Here is a 27,979-nt window from a genome sequence, read left to right as displayed (position 1 = left end):
AACATGATACCACTAAAGATTAAAAAATGTCTTTTACAGGTTTCAATGGTAACTCTCACTGATCACATTTCTCACCTCATTATGAAAGACATCACAAGATATTCAATATTTGCAAATAGATTCAGACTGTTTTGAAATTGTTTAAATCAATTAAAAGACTCTCCATCCAATCAATTATTAATCAGAGTACTACTCAGCTTTGATTTTGAAATATTAAACAAAACATGACTTAACTGGAAAAATCTTTGTTTATACCCAGTTCTTTATACCTAAGATTTCTCATGTGTTAAATATACATTCAGAATTTGACCTTTTCTACTGCTTACACATACAAGGTATAGTTTTATATACAAATAAATACATACAAACAGGATTCAGAAAAGCACTTTCCAGTTGCAAAGGCAAACACCTGCACACACTTCTAAAACACTAAGCCCGCAGAAACTAAACAGTTTGCACACACACAAATCCCATTTGTCCACAGTGCAGTCGTTAGAGTTTGAGAAGCACAGATGCAGGTATTTGTACTCCCCAATATACATAATTCCAAAATAAGGCTGCATTGAAAAAAATCAGACCCCGAAATGCTCACTTGAATTTAACTGTACATGTCTGCTCTATTTAACAGGTTGAAGTGCCATTACGGTTCCTGAAAAAATGAACGGCAAACTGTAATTTGGCCCCAGTATAACAAAAAAAATAAAAAAAATAAAAATGCTAGATAGTCTATAGGTAAGTGTTCATACCTACATTTATCATAGCAATTAGATCTCCCACAGAAGTAAGATAAGAGAACCGAGTCTAGAGCTAAGTAGGAGTTGGACTACTGCCATTGTAATTACATTAATATGGCTCGTGAGGAAATCTGCACCTGGTTCACTACATCTTAGACTTTGGGATAATAAAGATTCATAGTTTTACTCAAAAAGCTATTCAAAATCCTTACTTATATGATGGAACCAGAAAAACAACCATTTGTATATAAAATGTTAATATATACTAATGCACAATCAACTGCAGCCTTTATTTCCACCCAATACAAACATTAGATCTGCATAATGTGAAGAGCAAAACACAAACTGACAAAAGCCAGAAAAATTCAAAGTTATAGCTGCAATAATGTCCATTATTCAAACCAGCCACAGAAGTAGGAGTCAAAAAGAGTTTCAGCCTCAACTACTAATCTCGTTGCATTTGTCATTTCACAAACCTAGATCCAGACTCTGGCTTGCACAGTGCATAAATGCAGGCCAGAAAATAAAAAAACAGGCAGCAGCACTGTCCAGTGTGACAATGCTGATCACTCCAGTTCTTCCTCCTGGAAAAAGTGAGGAACTGCTCTGCAGGTCCTCTGTGACTTACAGTGAACAGAGATGCAATAAGACACAGCCAAAGGGTGAATGGATGGAATGTGCATGTTTAGGGGCATATGCATATTTGACTCCCTGTCTATGCAATGACCACTACGCAAATTGAGCTATGGCCCCTTGCAAATTATTCCTACTGCTTCCAGAAAGAGGCTATCCCTGGGGAAGTGAATGTAAGGATTATCATAGCAAGGATCTGGGAGCACAGCAGACTGCTTTTGGCAGAAGTCATTATGGTGCAGTGCAAACATCAGCCAGAATTTGGCCCAGGTATGGAATATCTTTGGTATTTATGTATTATAACCTTCCGAAAAAAATTAGAATGGTTTATTATGGTTTCAGCAAAAGGAAGAGCACACATTTGAAATGATAAACGGACGGGATAAAAAGTCATTTTAAACAGTTTTTTTTAAAAGTTTTATTTATGAATGTAATGTTTTAATTATTTTTAACTTGCAGAATAATACATGTTGCAGTCATACACAGCCAGGCGAGGGAACATTACAAAAAGAGCATTTGAAATAGATTATTTGCACCTATAACAGCCAAATGGGTTCCCCGACATTTTGTAAATAGCATCCACCACATTTTCTGCAGGCTGGGGCATTCATAAAGAGCTGTACCTTACAAAATGAGAGCGCTCTATGGTAGGTGCCGAGTCTCAGTCAAAACAAAATCCTGGTACAAAATCAGGTGACCACACCCCATACATTTTGAATAATCACACTCTGCTATGTCGGAGTCTGTGGTAGCATACGACAGATATAAGCCTCAGAATAAAATGAATGTAAAATGGGAATTCGAAAGTGACAAATATGGCTCTGCAACTGGAAACCATTTAATTATGGATTTTTTGAGCAGAAAAGTAGGTTGATTTATATCAGCTCATCAAGGCAATTGATCTTTTAAATAATAAACAATACCATTAATTCTTCAAAAGGACATGGAAACATATGATTCTATGCAAGTATTCTGAGTGGAATACATTTCAGGGTCCATTCCCATTGTTAACTAGTGAGCAGAGTATTCAGAAAAAGGACGAACACTTTTTTCACTTTAGTCAGTTTTGCTTCTGAGTAAATGTGACCTTGTTTGAAGCTTAGAATGTTCTGCTCCCAAGAGAAAGCTACCAAAACCATTTTAGTTTTTAAGTTTTTAAAATGTTTGAAGATTTAATGGGAGGAACAAATGTGTTTCAATCAGATTACTACAACTGCACATATATAATGAGGTTATTTGACCTGAATTAAAAAATATGCTGGAAAAAAGCAGATGCCCCAACACACCATCATTTAGCCAATGAACCATGATTTGCTAATACTAAGTGAAGACATTTAAATATAAACAGACTAAAATTTTCAAAAATAATTTAAATGGCTCTGTAAAATATCTATTATTTGGGTAAAGTGTGATCTTTGCCTTGTGTTCATGTAAGCTTGTAATAAAACAAAGACTTGCTTTATTTATCTGAATAACACCCACAGAGAGAAACTATAGCAATTATACAAAATAGAAATAAGTGAATACTCAAGATCTTCTTGAATGGCAGAACTGTGGTAGAAAAACTATATGAAAAAAACAATGCATGGATGGATCATTTCACACATGCCTCCGGTAACTGATTAAAATACTGCTAGCACAACAGAGAGTTTTCTTGCACTTTTCCATAGAATTGGAAGTCCCCAAAAAATTAATTGACAATGGAGTTGAAAAGCTTTATCCAACTGGGCACAAGTTCCAGTGAACATATTTTGGTTGTCCTTTTAAAAATTAAACAGGGTACTATGATATTTTACTTCAACAGTATGTGATTTAACTTTTTAGGTAATATCTCATCATTTCTCAGACCAATTGTGAATACATCCAAGTCAACATGACATATTGGATAATTAATTTTCAGTGTTTACCTTTATTAAAAACAAGGATTTTGTTGTGAGAACAAATAATCTCTCATTTGTAGCCTGAAAGCCCAAGATAGGATCACTGGCTTCCAGGGTTGCTACCAGCTGCTTAGCAACCTGCCCTACTTGTCTTCCCTCCTTCCTGTTGTAGAGAACTGTAGACAGAGGAGTGGGCTGTCGATAGATGAACACTCGACGCAGGCACTCACAAATAGCAGCATAGGAGTAATTTGGAGGACAAGCAGTGAATTTTTTGTCTTGCTTTGATGCTTGGACATAACCTGCAAAGCATACAGATATACAGAGGCAAGAAAGAAAGTCAGTATACATTTCAACTGTGTTTTATTCTGTCATTTCAGAATCCTGTGCTTGTATTTTAAAACTAATACACAAAAGGTCACAAAAAGATAAAAATATACATAAAGGACAATTTAGTACTAATGGCTCCCTTTGACACCTCTATGCATGCCCCTCTCTATGCCTGAAGACCTGTTCTTGACAGAGTCATTCTTCCACTGTCTCCTCCTCAGAACATACTTCTTCAGTGAGAACTAAAAAGCCTGGTACCACTTCCCAAAGAAGTGAGAACAAAACAGCTATTTGCAAAACTCTAAACACCACACACCGTATTCTTCAAAAACGTACAGCACTTACTCTTGGAATACCAAATACTGAAATATCATCTATAGGCTACATCTGAAAAAAATTTATTCTTCAAAACCATGAGTTAAATTGAGTTGGTTCTTAAAGAAATGTAGCACCCTGTGTCACATTGTTTTTGCCCCAACTCATCCTAACAGTAAAACACAGATCCACCAAATTCCCCATAGAGTTACAACTCACTGAATTATTATGCACTGGCTATATCAGGGGCTGAAGAAGAAATATATTCCATCACTGAATAACATGGATAACTGCCCTCTTTCAAACTGATTGCCACCCTATATTGTTTCGAATGGGAGTGAGGTTATAGGGCCGGTCTCAGCAAAATGGGCTACCATCTTCCAAGGACAGCTTGGCTTCACTCTCATTAGAAACAATGTGAGGCAGTGGCCATTTTGAAAAAGACAGTTCTGTTAGTAGCAGGGACACATTCTATTTCTTCCTGTTCCCCTAAGGTGCATAGTTTAGGTTGTTTGGGTACCTTAGCTATGTATTTCCATACCTTAACATATTTAGATTTATTTTATGTTTAACCCTAACTCAAAACTTCCTGGGTTTATAAATGCTTGTTTTTTGGAATAAATACAACATTCCTACAATGTCTGTATTCTTAAGTTACTGATATTTGCTCAATCTTAACTCTAGTTTAACACAGTTTTTATCTGGAAATAACTTGTTACCACTAAGCTAGACAGCCAATGGCACAGATAAGGAGCCAAGGCTGCTCCAAGGGGTAGCCTAGCCCAGCCCAGCCCAGCCCAGCCCAGGAAAAGTTTTAATAAAGAGTGTTAGCTAATACATTTAATTCACGTATTTTTAAATCCTAGTGTAGACAAGGCAAGTCGGGTTTAAAAACAATCCAGAGGGCGAGGGAGTCTAGAGCCAATTGCTACCATATCATATGTTGAAATATGTCTTGGCCTGTTTACATTGGGGCTTAAAAGTAAATGAACGTGTTTTAATTAACAATTTTTAAATGCCTTATTTTTCAGTCTAGACCAGTGGTCTCCAAAGTGGGGTGCGCGCACCCCAGGGGGTGTGCAAGACCATCCCTGGGGGTGTGCGGCAGGAGGAGCGCCGCCAAAGAAGCACCACTGGCACGCCGGCGGCAGCTCGGCTCTCACCGCTCCGTCTTTGGCGGCACGCCGGCGGCAGCTCGGCTCTCACCGCTCCGTCTTTGGCGGCACGCCGGCGGCAGCTCGGCTCTCACCGCTCCGTCTTTGGCGGCACGCCGGCGGCAGCTCGGCTCTCACCGCTCCGTCTTTGGCGGCACGCCGGCGGCAGCTCGGCTCTCACCGCTCCGTCTTTGGCGGCACGCCGGCGGCAGCTCTTCTTCTTCTTTTTTTTTTTTACTTCCCTAGACCTGGCCCTGGGGGTGCGCGATCCAAAAAGCTTGGAGTCCACTGATCTAGACATAGCCATGGCAGCTACATGGGGCTGGTAGCAGAATACAGACTGCTGAGCAGCCGGGAGAGAAGGAAGAGAGGCCTTCAAGTCAGCCACGGATTTAGAAGGGCAAGACCAAACACTCCCATCCTTCCATCCAGCTGCAGTAATGAGAGGGGAATAAAACAAGAGTTACTTGTAAGTGTGTGTGGGGGGACACCCTCAAAAAACAACTTTTTCTTCACAGATTCAGAGAGCTCAAAGCCAGAAGAAACCATTAGATCAACTAGTTTGACCTTCTGCATATCACAAGCCATTACATTTCACCCTATTACCCCTGTATTCAGACCAGTAATTTGTGTTTGGCTAAAACATAACTTCCAGAAAGGCATCCAGAGATAGAGAATCCACCACTTCCCTTGGTAGTTTGCTACAATGTTTAATCACCCTCACTAAAAAAATTGTGCTTTATTAGGGATGCAGGGACATGGACAATCTTTACCACACCTCACACACATACAACGGTGACTACTGCAAGGAGAGGGAGTGAAGGCATTGTTCTTTTGGCTCTACTTTGCACAAAGAGGAAGATTTGGCCCGCAAAGGATCACAATTCTCCAATCACTCTCTATGTACTGTGGGACTAATTTTAGACCAGCAATGAAAATAGGGAAAAGAAGAGAACAAAACTACAGGCATTGTGTTAGTGAATAAGATGAGCACCGTGGATCCTTTAAAACTACCTTCTTTATCCCACAAGATGCTCACTTACTACCACTGGCTCTAGCATGATATTTCTAATGTTTGGTTATAGATAAACAAGGTGGTGACGTAAGTCTTTTCTGGCAAATAAAAGGTAAACTAGATTAGCACAGAAGTGTAAATTTCAACATGGTACTGTAAATGATAGTACAGTAAGGAGGAAAATGTGGAGGAACAATGATGTTTTTACCCCCACAAGCACAGAAAGCTTGAAGAGGAATTTTAATTTTCTTCCATTTATTTCCAAAATTATAGAAATATTGGTGCACCTAAAGTCTTAAAACAGTATTAATGATTAATTGTAAGATGCTTAAAATTAATCACTACTAGTTTGGAAAAAGATTTGCCTTGTCTTTTTTTTAAGCATTATAAAACCACTTTGCATACAAAAATAATGACAAATATACAGACTGAGTGATGACAGTAGATTTTAAAGGTACTTGAAGCCTAATGTGACATTAAATCAAGGTAAGAGGCTGATAAAAAGATAGTTCAAGTACAAAACAAAACAACAAATACAAAAAGAAAAGAAAATCAGGTATGGGAGTTGAAGTCCCAAAGCAGACAACAAAAGCAGTCTGGTCTGATTAGGTAGGCCACTATCCAGAACACGTGTGTTCTCAGACTTTGCTGAAGCTATAATGAAAGTGAAGGATTTCTTAGCTTCTCTCACTGATATAATGTGGGCTTGCATCAATGCCCCATGTTTACTGTACTGAGATCTAGTCTCTTCTGCCCTCCTATTTCATCTGTTGGAAGTCATTCATGAGTCACGATTACTAGAACAAACGATGTGAAGGCAAGAGGCAACCACGGGAGCAGTGTTCTGAGGCCTGTTGCATTCTACTAGCTTATCAATACCCTAGTCAGGCAGTTATTCATTGTTTCCCAGCAGCAAGTCCTGGAAATCTATGGGATTCATAAACTTGCAAGCATGCAACAACAGTTATGTCTGCCTCTAACTGGAGGCGCTGGGACAATAGTTTAGGTGTTTTTCCTGTGGTTCCAGCACACTCACTGAGGCAGAAAATAAGATCCAGAGACCACTGGGAGAGATCTTATAGTTATCACAGTCTATGTGAAATCTTGTGCTTGACCAATTTTGATGGCAATAAGATATACAGATCTCAGAGCTACAACCCTTAGATTCAGAAATAGAAACCAGATTCAAAAGGCTGAAATACAAGAAGAGGTATTTTATTAATAACTGGTTAATAAACTAAAGGACAACATTGGCATAAGAGCAAACGGATATAAACTGGTCATGAACACATTCAAGCTAGAAATAGAAGAAGGTTGCTAATCATCAGAGGAGTGAGGTTCTGGAATAGTCTTCTAATAGGAGTTGTGGGGGCAAACAACGTAATTGCTTTTGAGAGAGCTAGACAAATTTATGAGTGCAACTGTATGACGGGATTGCTTGTGATGGTAGGGGGGTAGCATTCAGCAGCCCTGGGGCTTACTTCTGGTTTATGTCTTATGTTCCTAAAAGCTCATGTTTCAGCTGGCTATCTGCAAGGGTAAAGAAGGGATGTTTCTCTCCCCGCAGTGTATTCTGAGATTTTTCTTTTTAAAAGGTCTCTCTGTGATGCATTAGGAATGGCTATGGATGGAGATGGGACATAGGCTGGAGAAGGCCAAAGCTCTAAGGTGGCACCAAGCAGGTTCTTGGTTTGCTGGGATTCTTGCTCACATGATCAAGACCTAATTGATTGCCATGTACAGGTTTGGGAAGCAATTCTCCCCCAGGTCAGATTGGCAGTCACTTTAGGGAGGGGCTCTGCTTTCCTCTGCAGCCTGGAGTGCAGGTCACTTGCCAGGATTATCTGAGTATATTACACTTAATCTGTTTCCTGCCATTGTGGGGTCTTGTGCACCTTGTTCCTTCCTATTTTCTGCCTGTGGCACATAATAGGTCTAGTCTCCTGTGAGCTGTAATACTTTGGTCTAATTTCAGCTTCTGGATGGTGTTGATGGCCCGTGAAACACAGGTCAAACTAGATGACCTGGTGGTACCTTTTGGCCTTGAACTCTATGACCATGATGTCTACAGACCAGCAGCTAGATAAAAATAGCCAATGTGTAAAAGATGAACAATATCAGTCTCCTTGCTGCTAAGGTTAATTATTTAAAAGAAAATTACACAATGGTTACTAAGACGAGCCTTTATTTTAAATGTGAAAAGTTGAAAAATAATATGAAATGTGAATGTGAGGCTACTTGGCCTGTCACGAGGTACTTAAAGAGTCACCAGACTCTGAAGACCACTTGTTAAAAATGTATCTTGCCATGAACACATTACATCTGTACTCTATGCCCTGCACTAGATGCCTGCTGGTTTCTGGTAGCCTTAAAGGTGCTGGTTGTGAGCTAAAAAGCTTGAAATTGCTTGGGGCCTACTTACCCAAGAGACTACCTCTTTTCCTGGGCCATATGGCCACAGCTGAGGTCAGCAACGGTACTCAAGCTGAAAAATCTCATTATAAAAGGGAGCGTCTTTGACTGTTGAGCTCCTTCCATGATCTGAATAGCCCAAGTCTGTTGACATTTAAGGCCCATCTCTTCTCCCTAATATTCTGTCAAGTATTCTTAAACCTCTTGTTCACATATTAATAAACATTTAGTTATGAAGAATGATGCATCGACCTCAATGTTCTTGTGATTAGATAACCTTTTTAACTTCTAAGCTGATCTTCTGTCAAGGCACACACATTACCTATAACTTCTGTTCTAGTATTTCTAAAATTAATCCAACATTCTCTTATCAATAGAATTAATGCACTAATCAATCAAAATTTAGTTAGAGTATCTCACGAACAAAACATAGATCTAATGGAAATGAGATGGCAAAACCTTGAGTATCATTTGTTAGAAAGAGACAGGCCACTGAGCAGTTCATTCCATACCTAAAGCGTTGAAAGTTGCAATGTGCTCCCACATACTGTCCGGTTGGTCAGAGCGTGGCTGCCAGAGAAGAGCATCAATATCATGCCGCAAACAGAAGCAAGGCATTTCTTTGGGATTCACCACTGCTGAGAAGAGATACTGGTTGCTTCCAAGATTCACCTAAAAAAGAAATTAAATAAATCTTGAAGATGAATTCAAAAATTGCAAAATACTCACAATATAAATAGCAGCAGATTTTCTGTACAGTTAAGACACTGGCTATAATTTTAGGCCCCGGGAATGTTTTCTTGCAGTACTGTATTACTGAAACATATTTGTTTGGAATGTTGTTGTAGCCATGTTGGGCCCAGAAGATATATATGAGAGAGAGAGAGAGAGAGAGAGAGAGAGGGTGGATGAAGTAATATAATTTAATAGATCGACTGCTGTTGGTGGAAGAGAAGCTTACAAGCTTTGCAGAGCTCTACAGCTTGACGGTCTCTAGGGTATGGGTTCTCCAGCTGGGTGTTGAGGCACTCAGGATGGGGTCACAAAAAGGTTTCAAGGAATAATTTCTATATAGTTAACTGGGACAGGGCTGTTGCCCCAGTATGGAACAGATTTGTAAGCACTGATATCGTTTGTTTAGTACACTGAAAATATGAAATTCAAGCCATTTAATTTTATTGACTCAGTTTGATCATAATTATTAGGTTTCAGACCACAGCCCTAATTATCAGGACAAATCCTATTCACTTTCCACGTGAGTGATTCCCAGTGACTGCTGTACGATGGCTTGTATAAGAAAAGCTCGTAGGATTCATCCTAGTATCCTATCTAAACACAACACCACACAATTAAATGTCGCATATCACTTTAATTTACTATGAAACAGTCTTCTCGGATAATTAACAACAAGATGCTTATGTAGCACTAGCTACCAAATCCTCAAGAAGGAGGTTAGTATTATATGAAAAAGGGAAAGTAATTAAGTGACATGGCCAAGGCCACTGAAGGATTAGCAGGCAGGAGTTCCTTGTTCCCAGTGTGATGCTCAGATCACACCTATATTTTCTAGAGGAATAAAAGTACTTGAGATCTCCTTTACACCTGAAAATATTCTCACACTGCAAGAGTATAGCAGTTGTTGCTAAATTAAGATACTCTGAATTATTGTAATTTGAAGCAGGTGATGGAGATGTGAGATTGCTACACCTGGTTTCAGATCTTGCTACAAGTTTATTAGTATTATTACTCCTCTAAGCAGGTTCTGAATGATGTTGAATCTCATAGATTAGTAGTTTGGTAAGGGCAGTGCCCCCAGTACCTGGATTTTTACATTGATTGTTAATTATTTGTATTGTGGTAGTACCTAGAAGCCACAGCGCCATTGTGTGGGCACTGTACAAAAATATAACAGAAATGGTCCATTCCGCAAAAAAAACTTACATTCTAAGGATAATATGAAACATAGCACATACATATAGCAGATGGAGAACTGAGACACAGAGAGATTAAATTATTTGCCCAAGGTTATGCAGGAAGATTGCAATAGAGGTGGGAACTGAACCCAAATCTTGTAAGTCAAGCCTCAGCTACAAAGCATTTTTCCTTGGACAGCAGCTCCTCCTCCTCAACAGCTGCTTCCATAAGCATCCAGGCTCTTCAGATGTATTAGCAGCTGTAAAAGATGTGAAGTAACCCTAGCAGTCAACAGGGGCTTACTGCAACAAGGAGAACAGCAAGGACAGATTTCCTAGCCATCAACAGGCAAAGAGCTGCCAGTATGGCTGGAGTCAAGAGCATCAATCCGGTACTTTATGGAGACTGGGCAGTGAGATGTAAGAAATTATATTTTTACTAAGGGCTGAAAATGTGCTCAACACTGGGCAAGATGGGAAGTCCAAGTAGTCTATGCTCCAAAAAAGTTGACAATCTAGCAGACGGAAGGGTGTCAAGTAGCAAAGCAGAAACAAGCAGACCAGTCGCAGTGGATACCGAGCAGCACAACAGAGCGTCACAGAGAGATGTGTGTAGGAAGTGGGGACTGAAATGAAAAGAAGAAAATGGCAGGGAGAAGTTTTTGGGAAAAGAAATTAATTAGATTTTTCAGGTTTTACTAACTGTAAACTTCAATTCACATAATTAGAGATGTGCTTTGATTTTAACATTACCTATACATGTACAGATTAACCAAGCACTGTAACTGTATCTTTGAAATTTCTAGGGTCCCTATCCCCATGGTATCTTAGAGCTACAAGTGCTAGAGATAGTGTGGGATCACAAATGGGATCAAGATCTATTAAATAGTCTCTCAGGAAGTGGCCCACAGCCCTAAGATCAGAGAATTTGTGTGATAATACACATGCACTCCACACCTACCTGGCTCTCTATGACAACTCTTAGGGTTTCTTGTAGCCCCTACTAGCCCCTATTTATCTTCCTGAGGTACTGATAATGCAACAACCACTGTGACATCTACAGTAAGCATCTATTCTGTGACCCAAGTACTGCTCGGTCTGTGGACTCCAATCGTTAGCACTCTGTCCTCTAAGGCTAAAGCCTCCATCATTCCAACAGACTAGCAATCATCTCCCTCCACCTACTCCAAAAATAATCAACAGACCAACCTCAATTCTAATTCGCAATACACAAGACATTGTAAGAAAAGAAAGAAACCAACACAAATAAAAACAGTTCACTCGTGCACAGAGGCTGCTGCAGGAACCAATGTTACCTATAAGCAGGTAAATATATAGTTTGTGACAGTCCTTACCTGTTCAGCTGGTGTCACGGTGCAATTTGGTGGATCTTTTCAACAGAAAGTTAAGTACATTAGATTTTTCACCTAGCAAATGTGACCTTTAAATCAGTTTTTCCATGTATAAGGAATATCCCTGCATCTCTCCGCTAATCAGCAGCATGCATGAAAGATAGCCCATGTTTGATAGCACAGCCAAACCTCAAACCTGATGCCTAAAGTTAAGTTCCTAAATACATATTTAGCCCCAGAATCTGCACATAAATTGACTTCAGAGGGCCTCCATGCAGGTGCGGGGGTGGACCTATACAGTCAGTCAGGTGGGTATAAAAAAAACAAATAAGGGGATAAGAGAGAGAACCAGGATAACAGTGATAGGAATGTCTCACATAGATTATACATGTATACAAATTGAGGGCCCAAGTGCTTGTTTTTAACAAAATCAGAAAGGTACAAAGAAAGCAGATAATCCACCCTTCTGGCAATCTGCCTTGCCATTGTCAGTTGGCCCCTCAACATTAGCATCTTGGTAGAAGTGCGTTTTGAGGAGGGATTTGAAGGGGATAGGGTGCTGGCTTTCCAAATGAGTTCAGAGTTTTATTTGTTAGCCTTGCACCTCTAAGTACAGATACCTAAAAACAGATACTATGATGTCAGGGACTACATAATCACTTAACAAGAACCTACACTTTATTTGATATCCAGTAACCAGTAACAAATCACTGAAATGAAATCCAGCTCAAAACACTAATTTTGTCTGAAATGGTGGTATGCAATTATGCAGAATAGTTTTAAATGTCACATCTGGGCTATCACTATGAATGTCTATTCTAGGAGGGAGTCCCCTACCTCTTCCCTCACAGAGGAGGGGGAGGGATAGCTCAGTGGTTTGAGCATTGGCCTGCTAAACCCAGGGTTGTGAGTTCAATCCTTGAGGGGGCCATTTAGGGATCTGGGACAAAAATTGGGGATTGGTCCTGCTTTGAGCAGGGGGTTGGACTAGATGACCTCCTGAGGTCCCTTCCAGCCCTGATATTCTATGACTCTAACCCTGTTAGACTGGCTTTCCTTCCAAAAAACAAGCAGTTTTAAATATATGTAAATACCATCAATTTCTTCCCTTTTCCCAGAATTTAAAGAAGCTCACTGAACATTATAAGGATCTTATAATAATAAAAGACAAATAGTGAACCCTCACTATGTTTTAAGCTTAAAATGTTTTTTCTATGCAGTCTGATGGCTTGTGGAATTCAAACAATTACTCTTTTTCCAGAAGTAATTGTAGTATTTTGAAAGACGTGATCAGTGATGTTTAAGATGGTTGAGACATATTATTGTATTTCAGCATGGCAAATGGCACGACATAAGTATATAATTTGCATGGAATTGACATTTCTATGACTAGATCATTTGGATGCATGGCGTATACTGCAACCAGCTACTTCGCAAAAGGATTATCTCACACTATTATCCAAAAGAAGCAGAAACAACCAAACAGAGAAAAGAATTATGCAAGTTTGAAGCAGTCATGGGTTTGCAGCAGCAGGAACCAGATGAATCTAGGAGGGAGGCCCCTGCCTCTTCCCTCACACAACCCTGTTAGACTGGCTTTCCTCCCAAAAATCTATGCAAGACATCTCACGTGACATTCAATCATGCAGGCCACACCTAACATAGTCCTGCAGTCCAGATTGAATATTAGGTGTTCAGTTAGGCACAAGTAGCCTGCATTTGTGGCTCATGGACATCAGAGGCCACTATGGGCCCAGTACTGGATATGGGGGGGTGGGGGTTTGAAAGCTGGGAGGAGCCATCAGGTAGGAGCACGGACATAAAGTGAAGAGGGGTAGGGTTGAGTGCTGCTAGGGCTTACCCATTCTGCAAATCAGCCAGCACCCCTCGATACTCTCTCCAGCTTCCACCCAGCTCTCAGCCACTCTACCCAGCTACCTTCAGCTTTCCCCAGACACCTTCCAGCTCCATGAACTCTACCCCCAACCACACTCATCTCTCCCCAGGTCCTCCTGGGCACCTCCACAAACCCAGCTGTCTTAAACTTTCATCTTCCTTATCCCCAGACCTCTGACCACCCTGCTCTCCCAGTTGCTGAGCCTGTTCTAATCTTTCCCACTGGACAATCCTAGTCATCCCAAATTTCTAGTTTGACACTACCACAAACCCAGCTGCCCTGGCTTTCCAACTCCAGAGAGCCCCTATCCAGTACCCATCTATGTCCCAGACACCCTTCAGCATCTATTCACTTGCCACGTTTTCTGCAGCTCCTTGTCCTATTCCCACCACTACTTGGGGCAGGATGTGTTGACCGTAAACTGAAGTGTATGGTTTTATACAAATTACTTGGGTAACCCACATGCTTTATCTTGCAACATTTGACTTTGTTTCTCCAGGGAAGGGGAAGTGAAGCAGTGGGGGAAGAGTCATGAATATTAGTTGGACATTGTGTCTTTGCACACGTACAAAGAGCAGGGTAGAGCAACTCAGAAAGACCAGAAACTGTCAGTACAGGAAGTTACCAGTAGTAACAGTAGTTTACTAGACATGCTCAGTAGCTCTTCTGAGGCCGAATGGCAAATTTTCATTCTGGGAAACCTACCTGTCAGGTCATACTTAATCATCCTCTGAAAGCTTAATCACCCAGACAGCAAAGAGGCAAAGGTTAGAAATGGAGATGTTAAAAATAGCTCTTTAGAATTGACCTGCTGATTGATGCAGGACAATTGTGTTGCTGTGAGAGCTGGAATGCTGTGGAAATCCGCAGACTGCTTCTTCGCTGACAGGGTTCTGAAGTGTTTGAAAGGATTGAGATACTGCCATTTCTCAAGGTCTGATGAGTCCAGGTCACACACTACATACTATGGTCACACTGTGAAGACTGAGAAAGACAAGATCAGAGGGCAAATGTGTTTTGATGTGTGTGCTAAAGTATAGAAAATGTTATGTTGAAACTTCATATTTGAATATATGTAACAGAAACAAAGGTGGAGATTCTGTATTAGGAACACCAGTAGATTTATTGTCCAATAGCTTTCCCTCAAAGTTATTCAAAGTATTATTATTAAAATGTGTTCTGTGTACATTAAATGTGTAACTACAAAAGTGTATAGTACTATTTGAAATTGACTGGGAGGTATTAACACTTATTTATCAAGGATTTACTTACAATAGCCCTGAGGATTAACTGTGCATAATAGTTTTCAAAAAGTCCTGAAAAGTCAGAACTGTGCTTCAGCAGGAAGTTAAGTTGAGATACAGGAAGAAAGGGAATGTAACAGTTATGCAGAATATTGCCCGATCATCCCCATATCCCTATAACATTTGCAAATACACAAATTATTCAGCGAGCTAATTTACATATGTTGAAATTATTATTCATGCAGGGTTTTACCACAACACTAATTTAACCATAAATTCCTTTATTAAATTCAAAGGCTGAATGGTATTTGTACAATTGCCCTAAACGTGCTAAACAAACCTAATAAATAAGTGATTTTCTACATCCAAATAGAAACAAAACATTTATAAGCATACTTACAAATGGACTAAACCCAGAGGTGTTTAAACCCATATTGGTTGGCTCCAAGTTGACCAGGCAGGTATTAGCAATGAACCCTATAAGAGATTACTTTTTTATATACCCTTTAACACACAATTGATGGCATTGCCAATTACTGATGTCAGCTAAAAAACAATTTGAGACCGTTCATTCTTATTTCCAGTCTTAATCCAGATAAGATTTTCAACCTCTTATTTTTCCAAGGCCTTTCCTCCTTATATCATCCCCTCCTTCTTGCTGACCAACAGCTTTTCCATTGCAGCTGGGTTCACATAGGCCCTAATTTTTCAGACAGCCCTGGTATGTGAGGTGGGAAGATCCATAAAGGCTCAACCTAAGACAATTTTTTTGTCTTACTTAAAACCATCTGCAGTCACCCCTATTGGTCAGAGGCATTCTTTTTAGAAACTTCCCTTTATTTCATGAGTTATGCTTGTGAACCAGACAGCCTCCCTACTTTATTCCATCTGGCGTTACAACTCGTTACATTCGAGGACTTTCTTTTACTTGCTGGTTAGGGCCTTTCTTTACAACACATTCTTTTACGCTAACTTTAATTTTATATTTATTATACAAAATATTTGCAAATAATTTGCACAAAATTTGGTGGGGGAAGAGAGGCAGTGGCAGGAACCACACAATGATTCTAGATGTAAGGAGCCCCTGCTGGGAAATCTTTTTGTATCATCATCAATCCAAAAAGTTTCCTTTTTCTTCCGTCACTCCACACAAAATTAACTATCTTCAGAGTATCAGATCACATAGCATGCCCAAAGCCTATCAATGCCAGTCCTGTTCTGACACAGCTACTCCCTCCACAGCAAGTAGCCCTGCCTTTCATAGCAAAACTAGTCCCTGTTGACTTGAGAATGAGACAAACTGAAGTTTCCGGTCCTGCACTGTGATAACATACTGGGTTGTCACTGACCTACCCCTGGCTATTGCTGTTGATAAAGCTAAAGGAGCATGGAAGAATCAGTAACTTTTACCTACTAACTTTTAAAGCAAGCAGCCAGTATAATTCCTTATCGGGAAGTTGAATAATTCTATTTGCAAAAAGAAAAGGAGTACTTGTGGCACCTTAGAGACTAACCAATTTATTTGAGCATGAGCTTTCGTGAGCCACAGCTGATGAAGTGAGCTGTGGCTCACGAAAGCTCATGCTCAAATAAATTGGTTAGTCTCTAAGGTGCCACAAGTACTCCTTTTCTTTTTGCGAATACAGACTAACACGGCTGTTCCTCTGAATTCTATTTGAGTTATATATGACAAATGTTATTTTTAAACCTACAAGTTACAGGACTAAATTAGAGTACATTCAGTGGAGGCTAAGGGCTAGCACTCTAAATGATGACATCTTGTATGATGTTTTAAGAGAAAAATCTCAGAAAACAACTGAAGTTACAATAAAAATTTTCTTACTGAACAGATTTAATTTATGGTATGTACACTTAAATATAATGCAAAGTGGGGAATGTCCTTAAATATTTTGTTTTCTTAATTTTACCCAACAGCAACAAGTTGAATAACATTCTGAGGCTATGTCTGCATCAGGAATACCTGTATAGTATATCAGCAAAGTGCTACTAGTGAAGAAGCAACTTCACCAACAAAGCTGTGCTTTGCAGAGTTATAATAAAATCACCCCCCACAATTAAAACAAGCTATACCAGTAAAAGCGCAATTTTGCTGGTATAACTGTGTCTACAGTTGAGGCTTCTGAAGGCAAAACTATGTCAATTAGGAATCAGAGCTCATCATTGTCCTGACCAGCATAGCTGTACTTACAGAAATCAGTAGTGTAGACATAACCTAAGCTAATGTTTCACAAAAGTTCTACCTCTCTAATGAGCACAAAGATATACAAAGCTTAATATTTTATACCATCATCTAATTACAGGTGAACAATAACTATCATTCATATCTCTGTAAAGGAATTCTGATATTCCCCTGAATCATTTATGCAAGGAGGATTTTCAGACTTCAGAATCAGAGGTGCCAAGTGATTTCAGCCATATAACTTGAGCAAAGTGTGCAGAAATGAATTAACACAACGAAGTACATGGTGGAAAGTTAGAATGAAAATACACAAATACACTGTTTCCCCTAACAAAGAAAAATCATACAGTCTAGTCACGAAATGTCATGTATTTCTCCCCTGACCCATAGTAGCCTTACCTTATTTTTCTTCATATCACTGAAATGTATTATAAAACATGAAGACATCTGCTTCCGGACTACCAAACTGGAATACTCTAACATTAAGGAATTATAAACTTAACTATTAAAAGGAAAATATTTTTTAAAGTGTTTGGTGTTTTAAAATTTAAAAAAGATGGTTCAAGTGATCTGTAAGCTTTGTGATATATAAAGCAATTACATTTGAGTAGGATGGATTAGACGCAAAGGCAAAACATTTAGGACATCTTTCAAAAATGCTGAAAACTATGACTAAAGATTATTGCTTTTATAATAGATAAAAATGAACATGAATTAAAAATAGACATGTATTTATTCTCTTTCCCATTGAAAGGGTTTGGAAATGGTGCAGTTCATTAGCATTCCAGTTGATTACACCAGTGGGCTCCAAAGTGGGGTGCGCAAGACCATTGATTGGGGAGCGCAGCAGGAGGAGCACTGCTGAAGCAAAAGAGTGGCGTGGCAGGAGGAGCACAGCCAGAGGGGGGAAAAAACAAAAACAAAAAACGGGGCGGGGGGACGCGGCGGCCCTGAGTCCTCCGGCCCATGGTGCAGCCAGGAAAAAGCGGCACTTTCCCCTTAAACGCCAGCCGGAGAGAAGCGCTGCTTCTCTCCGGCCGCTGGCTGCACGGCTGCCCCTGCTCCTTCTGAGTCCTCCGGACCATGCTCTCAGGGCCGCATTCCGATAGGGGCTTTAGAGCTTTAGGCCAGGGCCCCGGGGCCCTCTTAGCCCAGGGCCCTGAAGCCCCTAAAGCCCCTGCATTCTGGGTGGCCCTGCCTGCTGTGGTAGGGGGGGGACTTTTGTTTTATATTTGTACAGTGCCTACCACAATGGGGTCCCAGTCCTAGGTTACTCCTAGGTACTATAGTAATACTATTAATAAATCATATATTTAAATTTTTTGATATGTTACAAAGTGACTCTCTATATCTGAATTATTGGTCCTCACCCTCAAAGGAAACCTGCACAACACTTTCAAAAGACTAGCTTGGGAGCTTAAATTCATAATTTTGCTAGACATGGTCTTAAAAATCATGGTCTTAAAGACACTGGATTTATGGCTTACTACAACCATCTCTAATCCACTAACCCCCCTTTTTGTTCTATGACTACAGGGGTGTTAACAGGCCACTTCACCTTGAAGGGCCTCTTAGAATATCTGTTAGCTACTTATGATAAACTATGTGTTCAATCTTGTATTTAGCTGTGACACTCTACCTTTTCCAGACCTGAAGAAGAGCTCTGTGTAGCTCGAAAGCTTGTCTCTCTCCCCAGCAGAAGTTGATCCATTAAAAGATATTCCCTCACCCACCTGAATCATAGACTCATGGTCAGAAGGGACCATTATGATCATCTAGTGTAACCTCCTGCACAACACAGGCCACAGAATCTCACCCACCCACTCCTGTAACAAACCCCTAACCTATGTCTGAGCTACTGAAGTCTTCAAATCATGGTTTAAAGACTTCAAGGTGAAGAGAATCCCCCAGCAAGTGACCCATGTCCCATGCTGCAGAGGAAGGCGAAAAGCCCTCAGGGCCTCTGACAATCTATTCTGGAGGAAAATTCCTTCCTGACCCAAAATATAGAAATTAGCTAAACCCTGAGCTTGTGGGCAAGACTCACCAGCCAGACACCCAAGAAAGAATTCTTTGTAGTAACTCAGATCCCACCCCATCTAACATCCCATCACAGGCCATTGGGCATATTTACCGCTAATAGTCAAAGATGAACTAATTGCCAAAATTAGGCTATCCCATCATACCATCCCCTCCATAAACTTATCAAGCTTAGCCTTGAAGCCAGATATGTCTTTTGCCCCCACTACTTTCCTCGGAAGGCCTTTCCAGAACTTTACTCCTCTGATGTTTAGTAACCTTCATTTAATTTCGAGTCTAAACTTCCTGATGGCCAGTTTATATTCATTTGTTCTTGTGTTCACATTGGTACTGAGCTTAAATAATTCCTCTGCCTCCCTATTATTTATCCCTCTGATATATTTAGAGAGAGCAATCATATCTTCCCTCAGCCTTCTTTTGGTTAGGCTAAACAAGCCAAGCTGCTTGAGTCTCCTTTCATAAGACAGGTTTTCCATTCCTCAGATTATCCTAGTAGCTCTTCTCTGTACCTGTTCCAGTTTGAATTCATCCTTCTTAAACATGGGAGACCAGAACTGCACACAATATTCCAGATGAGGTCTCACCAGTGCCTTGAATAACGGTACTAACACCTCCTTATCTCTACTGGAAATGCCTTGCCCAATGCATCCCAAGACTGCATTAGCTTTTTTTCACGGCCATATCACATTGGCAGCTCATAGTTATCCTGTGATCAACCAATACTCGGAGGTCCTTCTCCTCCTCTGTTACTTCCAATGGATGCATCCCCAGCTTATAACAAAAATTCTTGTTATTAATGCCTAAATTCATGACCGTGCACTTTTCACTATTAAATTTCATCCTATTACTATTACTCCAGTTTACAAGGTCATCCAGATCTTCCTGTATGATTTCCCGGTCCTTCTCTGTATTGGCAATACCTCCCAGCTTTGTGTCATCCGCAAACTTTATTAGCACATTCCCACTTTTTGTGCCGAGGTTAGTAATAAAAAGATTAAATAAAAGATTGGTTCCAAAATCAATCCCTGAGGAACTCCACTAGTAACCTCCTTCCACCCTGACAGTTCACCTTTCAGTTTAACCCATTGTAGTCTCCCCTTTAACCAGTTCCTTATCCACCTTTCAATTTTCCCTTTGCAAGGTCCAATTCTACATGGCTTTTGGCCTTTCTCACTTTATCCCTCCATGTTCTGACCTCCATAAGGTAGCTTTCCTTGCTGATCCCTCCCATCTTCCACTGCTTGTAGGCTTTCTGCTTTTTCTTAACCATCTCTCTGAGATGCTTGGTCTACAACATCTGCCTATGAGTTTCTTCCCCCTTTCTTGGGATGCAGACTTCTGATAATTTCTGAAACTTTGACTTGACGTAATTCCATGCCTCCTCTGCCTTTCAATCCACAAGTTCTTCAGTCCAATCCACTAACTAATTTCCTTAATTTTTTAAAGTTAGCCCCTTTGAAATAAAAAATCCTAGTCACAGAACTATTTTTGTTTATCCTTCCATTTAGTTTGAACTGAATTAGCTCACGATCGCTCGAACAAGGTTGTCCCCTACAACCATTTCTTCTATGAGGTCCTCACTACTCACCAAAACCAAATCTAAAATGGCATTCCCTCTTGTTGGTTCAGCGACTACTTGGTGAAGGAATCCATCAATGATCACATCCAGGAAAATCTGAGCCCTATTATTATTACTAGCACTTGTCCTCCAGTCTATATCTGGGAAGTTAAAGTCTCCCATGATCACACAACTCCCATTAGTATTTACTCCATTAAAAACATTAAAGAGGGCTCTATTCATATCCAAATCGGATCCCGGTAGTCTATAGCACACCCCAAGCACTATCCCAGGGAGGCTCTAGTAGCTGTCTTCCCCAATGTGATTTTTGCCCAGACAGACTCTGTCTTATCCATTCCATCACTTCTTATTTCTTTACAGTCTACCTCACCATTGATATGCAATGCTACTCCACCACCTTTGCCTTTATTTCTGTCTTTCCCAAACAGCATATACCCTTCAATACCTGTAGGCCAGTCATGACTACTATTCCACCATGTTTCTGTTATCCCTATAATATCTGGTTTCACTTCCTGCACCAGTAGCTCTAGTTCCTCCATTTAGTTACCTAGGCTCCTCGCCTTAGTGTACAAACATCTTAATTTTTGCTGTTTGGCTTCACACACGTTCTTTACCCGATTAGGCACAGACATTCTTCTGCCAGTATCACCTATTAGACTGGTATCTACACTACCCTTCCTCCTTCTGTCCATTCTCCTACCCATGCCTGTATCCTTTCTTACTTCGTTTTCTTCCCTCTCAATGTTAAAATCAGGCATGGAGATTTCCTGGACATCTCCCAACCATCCCCCCAAATTCCTAGTTTAAAGCTCTCTTAATCAGTAGTGCCAGCCTCCATCCTAGAAGTCTATTTCCCTCCCTACGCAGGTGAAGTCCATCCCAACAGAACAGCCCTCTGTCCATGAATGCTTCCCAGTGGCCATACATCCCAAAGTCCTCCTTATAGCACCACTGCCTGAGCCATCTGTTGATCATAATCTTGTCACACCTTTGTTGCCCTTCTCTAGGAATAGGCAGTATCCCACTGAAGATCACCTGAGCCTCGATTTCCTTAAGCATCTTCCCCAGCCTGGCATAATCTCCCTTGATATGTTCCAGCGAGAATCTAGACATATCATTTGTTCCCACATGAAGGACAATCAGTGGATTCTTTCCCGCTCCCGTTAGGATCCTCTTCAGCCTCAGATCTACATCCTGTATCTTAGCGCCCGGCAGATAGCACACCCTTCTGTTCTCTGGATCAGCTCTGGTTACAGGCCTGTCTATTCTTCTCAGTAAAGAGTCTCCAATCACGTAGACCTGCCTTTTCCTGATGATGGTGTGATTCTCCAGTCTATCCTCTGTTCCCTCTGGCTGTAAGTCCTCTTGATTCCTATTGTCCCTTGCAATCCTCTGCAACCCATCCTGTATCCTCCTTGGGCTCATATTTGGTGTTGTCTCCATTGACTCTTCCCCTCTTCCTATAGGACAAGCTGCTCTTCTCTTCTTCCTTGCCCTTCCACCTTCAGTGATCACCTGCTGTGCCCCTTCATTTTCTAACTCTGCAACCCTGTTCCTGAGCTCTATTTCTCCTTCACTAGCCCGTCTTTTCCTCTGCCTGGTTCTCTTAGTCACATGCTTCCACTGTCCACTTTCCTCAGAGTTCTTTGGTCCTGCTTCCATCTGCAAATCTGAGCTTTTCCCTTCAGCCTCCTCATGTCTTTGCTCCATCATCTGCTCAAACCCCCTTCTAAAATCAGCCAGAGTTTCCACCTGCATCTCCAATCCTCGGATCTTTTCTTCCATCAGCTCTATCAGGCGGCACTTCATGCAGACGAAATTCTTTTCAGGTACCCCTTCCAGGATCATGTACATACCGCAGCTTCCACATCCAGTCATCTTCATTGTGTCTTCCACTGCTTGGGTCACAGTACTGCTGCCTCTGTATCGGTCATAGCCTTCTCATCTGTTAGTCTGAGAAACCCAAACCAAACCAAACCAAACCACCACCACCCACAGCAAAACAAACCCCCAGCGAGCACCAAAACACTGCCAGAACATGCCACACTCCCTTCACTAGCTTGTCTGTTCCTCTTAGTCTTCCCCCCAAACTCCCCTTGCAAACTCCCACTCAAACTCCCCTGTTTACAGCTCTGTTCGCTGGCTCCTGTGCCGCTGCAGCAGTCCGCGCTGCTGCCTGACTGGCTGGCTACCTTTATAGGATCTAAACTATGGCAGTGTGGCACAGAGAAAAAGTTGTTCATTCAAGTAGGCAGGTCCAAGGAATTTATAAATTTTAGGTCATAACCAACATCTTTAACTCCACCTAGAAGCCGATGGCCAGCCAGTGAAGAACGTGGAGCACCGGTAACATATGCCACCACTGAGATGCGCAGGTTAACAAATGGGCTGTCGCATACTGTGCCATTGCTAAAACTCACTTGAAATAGCTATCTTCAGATCACAATGTTACTTTCCATGAAGGCTGGTTCTTAATGAAGTTTTAATGATCTTCTTGACTAATTTTAAGATTAAAATTTTAACACTGACCAAAAGCTATTCATTAAAATATTATTGTCAGCACCTAATAAAGAGCAAGGCAGATGTCCCAGCAACCAAGTGAAAACTTTGACTGTGGAACTGATTTATTAAAAAAGAAGAACTTGGATTAGGAGTTAGTTTAGGTAATTCTAGAATCTGAACATTATCATGAAAACTCATATTTCAGGTCAATTTAATAACACTGCTGTAACCATTATTCACGTGGTTCTCACAAAGCAAGCAGAAAAAAACAAATGTCTAAGTTAATTTAATCAAATTTTACAGCTAATTAAAATAAAGCCACCATGTCAGTTATTAAAATTATGAGAGTTCTGTTTATAATTACATTAATTAAGTAGAATCATGTTATCCCTTTTGATTTACATGATAGTATCCACTTATACGAGATAAAAGATCAGCTGTCCTTTCTTTACTCTGAAAAAGAGAGACAGCCAAACAAAACATGTCAATAACTGCTATTAGCTTCCTCATTCCAGGGATGCACTTTTTCTCTCAAAGGAAAAGGAAGAACAATTTTGATAATGCCTGGACATAAATTGTTGCAGACTTTTAAGGAGAACACACACGCGCGCACACACGTACGTATATATATAAACCTACAGTATTCTTTAATTGCAGTCATTTTCTTTCATAAATGTTTGCCTGCTTAATCAATGGTTAAGTTTTCCTGCCCCAGATATAATCATTCTCATAACTAGTCCTTACTTGGAAAACAGCTATATCTTAAAATCATGATACAAGAACTGTTATGGATAAATTTAACTTGCAAGTAGGGGAAGGGAGAAAGTGAATGAAACATATATGTAATGTTCAGTGTTTCTGATATCAAAAGCCAACTCAAAGTTGCACATTGGACACAATCTTGCATATATACTCTGTAGGCTAAAATAATTTGCATGGCTGCTCATTCCATAACATTTTAACTAATTTATACTAGCTTTATCACCAACAAAAAGCATCAACTTTTTAAAAGTAGATGTGTAACTTTAAGCTACAAAGAATATAAGTGAAGATACACAGTTCATGAACAGAATTTGTTTTAGAATCTTTCTAGAAGTTTAGAGGCTGCTTACTAACTGTTCTTGCCCTGAGCCTTTCTTTAGCCACAAATCTGAAAGTCAACTTCATTTAGATTAAAAGGGTAGGGACGTGTGTGTCTCTAAGAGCTGGCCACACACACACACTCCCCTATTACAAGGCAATAAGTACTACTATCACCTGAAATAAAAATCCCTTTCATCTGGTGAAATGACTATGGCCTTCTTTACCAAAAGGTCTTTTGGATTGCCTACAGCATCCCCTCCTGGGAAGAGGCTATCTGGACGACAAATTCAGAGGGCTTTTTGAAAATGAAACCTCATAGCCCCCCCACGCAATGATCATGCAGGTCCTCATGCTTTTTCTGGATCTTCTAGTGGAATCCAGAGGCCTACAGCAAGGTGGATCTGAGGATGTCCATTTCACCCAGACAGGAATTCCTTTTACCAGGTTACTTGTCTCAGTAGATATCTGAAGCTGATAATGAGCCAATTCTACAAGTATTTTTGGTCCATTTTATTGTCTTGATGAGTTCCCTAACATAAAAACTGTGTAAACCAAATGTCAGACCTTCTCTTCTGGCTAACTTAATAACCTACACAACTTTCCCTCAATTCCCAAGGACAATTTTTCAAAAATAATAGGATTAGAAACTTAAACATCATCACTATATGAGTGTCCTGTCCAAATTTCAGCAAACAAAATATAAGTTGCTGAAGTGATAAGACATTTAACTTTTCTGAAAAGGATCACAGATGCTCATCCACAACTGACCATGACACACATGAGAATGAAACAAAAAAGATAGATTTTAAAGCAGGAAGCCGCTACAACTTCTTATATTTTTAACTTTAATCAGGGAGACACCAACTCTCCATTTGTCCAAAAAAATTCCAGGCATTTACTTGTGTACAATGTGATGTTACAGGGCTTCCATACCAAATATCTAGCATTCAGGGTTGGTCCCCTTCAGCCTACCCGCTAGGATTCAGCCAGCCTCTGAATTCTCTTGCACTCCTCACAAGACAAAATGACGGTACACTCAAAAGATACCTCAGTCTGTGAAGAACTAAAGACTCTCCTCCTACCTCCAGACGAGCAAGGTAAACAAGCCAACTTTTGGGTCTCTTATGCAGATTCATAGAAACGTAGGGCTGGAAGGGAGCTTGAGCGGTCATCTATGACAGACCCCTGTGCTAAGGCAGGACCAAGTAAACCTACACTATCCCCAACAGTTGTTTGTCTAACCTGTTCTTAAAAATCTCCAATGACAGGAATTACATAACCTCCCTTGCTAACCTATTCCAGGGCTTACCTTCTCTGATAGTTAGAAAGTTTTCCCTAACATCTAATCTAAATCTCCCTTTCTGCAGATTAGGACCATTACTACTTGTCCTACATTCAGTGAACATGGAGAACAATTGATCACCATCCTCTTTTTAACTGCCCTTAACATATTTGCTGCGACGAAGGCATGGATATTTTGCTGGTCTTGCCATGAGGGAAAAATCCCTTCCTGACCCTAAAACCTGTCAGTCAGACCACATCATCTTGGAAACACTGTTCAAACTACCTCTCTATTATAGGGCAAAGAGGGTGGGGCAGCAAGTGTTCCTGAATGGCTGTTACATGCTGTGATGGGCTGGATCACAGAAACCCCCTTGGGGCTGCCAACTGATGTGCCAAGACTACTTCTGCCCCTGCTTTCTTGCCCTGGCAGCTTGGGACTACAGTGCCCTGCCTGATTTGAGCCAGACCCGCTGGCCTGCTGCAAACCCAGAACTTCCATTTGTGATCTTATCCAAAGCATCTTCACTGGGAGTCTGCAATTGTATTCTGGACACCTGGTAGATAGACTGCTGACATTTTTATCTGATGGGAGATATGCTCAGAGTCACGAAACCTGTGGAACTGGGGTAAGGACTGGGATCTTCCTTTACCCCGGCAGTTAATGTAATACATTAATGCTGGACAACAGGGCAGCACTTTGAGTGACCTCATACAAAAAAGTGTTGGCCAGCATATACATACTGCTCTAAATTCTAGAATCTTGAATGAAGTATTGATTTCTGTGTCGACCATTTGCCCTGTGCTGTATCTCTCTGTAGGTGAGCTCCCCATCCTAACAGAGATGCATCTGCTGTGAGGATCTTCGAAGGTGCTGAATGCAAGAATGGGGTTCCAATATAGATCCTCCATGGGTTCTTCCACCATGTAAGAGAGTCCATTACATTCCAAGGCACTGTGACACGTTTGTGTCTGTTTGAGGTGTACTCTGCTCTTAGCCATATTTTTAGCATCTGAGGTGCATCTGCATGTGGGGAGTCAGATACATGAAAGCTGACATGTGCCCAAGATCCGTAGTAAAGCCCTCACTGTTTGTGGGATGAACTGTAACGCTGAAATTAGATTGGATGGAGTGGAGAATCTCACCTTGAACAGGTAGGCTCTTGCTGTTGTGGTGTCTAGAGCAGCTCTTTATAAAGCTCCTATTCTCTGTACTGAAGGTAGTATGGATTTTTATGGAGATCCAGAGATTGGAATAGTGTTAATGCTCTGGATGTTTCTGTGACCCTGTGGATTCTGGGGGACACTTGAGGATATTATGAATATTATAAAACTGCAATGAGTTGTGCCAGATTTGCCATGTAAGATATTTGCAAAAATGTTATAACTTGCCAGATATGATAATCTCATTTATGTATTTGTATCACCTTTGTATTATGAGTTATAAATATGTATGTCTGTAGTTCAAACTTGTGCTATGCTTCTGGCTGTCACCCCCAGACAGTTTAGGTGTCAGCTCTGCCTAGTCTGCTTGATGGCCCATTAAGGACCATCAGCTATACAAGTGACCCATTGAGAGAAGGCAGATACACCTTATGACTCAGCAAGGCATGAAGGGGCATACATATGGACAGAACTCTAAGGCCTCCAAGCCATGTCCTGGGCAGTTTTTTGTTTGAAACAAACAAAGCACAAGCCGCATGGCAAAAGAATATAAAAGGCAGCTGCATCTTCTCCATTTTGTCTTCAGTCCTGCTTCTTACCTCTGGAGGAACTTTACTACAAATTGAAACTCTGAACAAAGGACTGAATGATCCATCCAAGCTATGGATGTATTCCAGAGGGACTTTCAGCAAACTCACCAATACTGCTAGGAACTTGATATATGGACTTTGAAGTATTTGTATGTATGTGACTGCTTTACCATTTAATGTATCTCTTCTTGTTTTTTTTTTTTTTCCTTTATAATAAATCTTTAGTTTTAGACACTAAAGGATTGGCTGGCAGTGTGGTATTTTGGGTAAGATCCAAACCCATACTGACGCGGTAATGGGGCTGACCCTTTGGGGTCAGAAGAACATTTTGTATATGTGAGCAGAGTTTAAAATAACTTCTCACTGTACTGGACCTAGGTGCTGACTCAGAGCCAGAGACTGAAATACAATAAATGGGGCTCTATGATACATATATTTGTTTCTTGATAACCAGTGTGGGGGGATCAGAAGCACAATTTATGACTGGTTGAGGAGATTAACTTCAGTGTTACCCACCAGTCTTGGGAGTATCTGCTCTCCCTTTTGCAGCCTGCCCTGACCTTGGCATTTCCAGTGAGGGCTGCCCCAGGCACAATGGGTCAGAGCTGCCAACTGGACCTCTTGAGGAGACTGACCACTGAGAAGTCAGTCATCCAAATAT

The 27,979-nt window shown here is 40.7% G+C and overlaps 1 protein-coding gene across 1 annotated transcript in view; it reads right to left on the bottom strand.

The window, feature by feature from the left end:
• Window positions 1-1,757: 1,757 nt before the first annotated feature.
• The window catches only part of NUDCD1 (NudC domain containing 1), a 149,342-nt gene continuing 123,120 nt past the window's right edge, over window positions 1,758-27,979 (bottom strand). The window contains exons 9-10 of the mRNA XM_048841496.2: window positions 8,986-9,145; window positions 1,758-3,549 (exon numbers count right to left, since the gene is read on the bottom strand). Of these exons, the coding sequence (XP_048697453.1) occupies window positions 3,257-3,549; window positions 8,986-9,145 (453 nt within the window). The 3' untranslated portion in view covers window positions 1,758-3,256. The remainder of the gene's footprint in view (window positions 3,550-8,985; window positions 9,146-27,979) is intronic.

This window comes from Caretta caretta, chromosome 2, assembly GCF_965140235.1.
Source record: "Caretta caretta isolate rCarCar2 chromosome 2, rCarCar1.hap1, whole genome shotgun sequence".
Taxonomy (NCBI): Eukaryota; Metazoa; Chordata; order Testudines; family Cheloniidae; genus Caretta; species Caretta caretta.
This window is presented reverse-complemented; position numbering and strand designations above follow the sequence as displayed.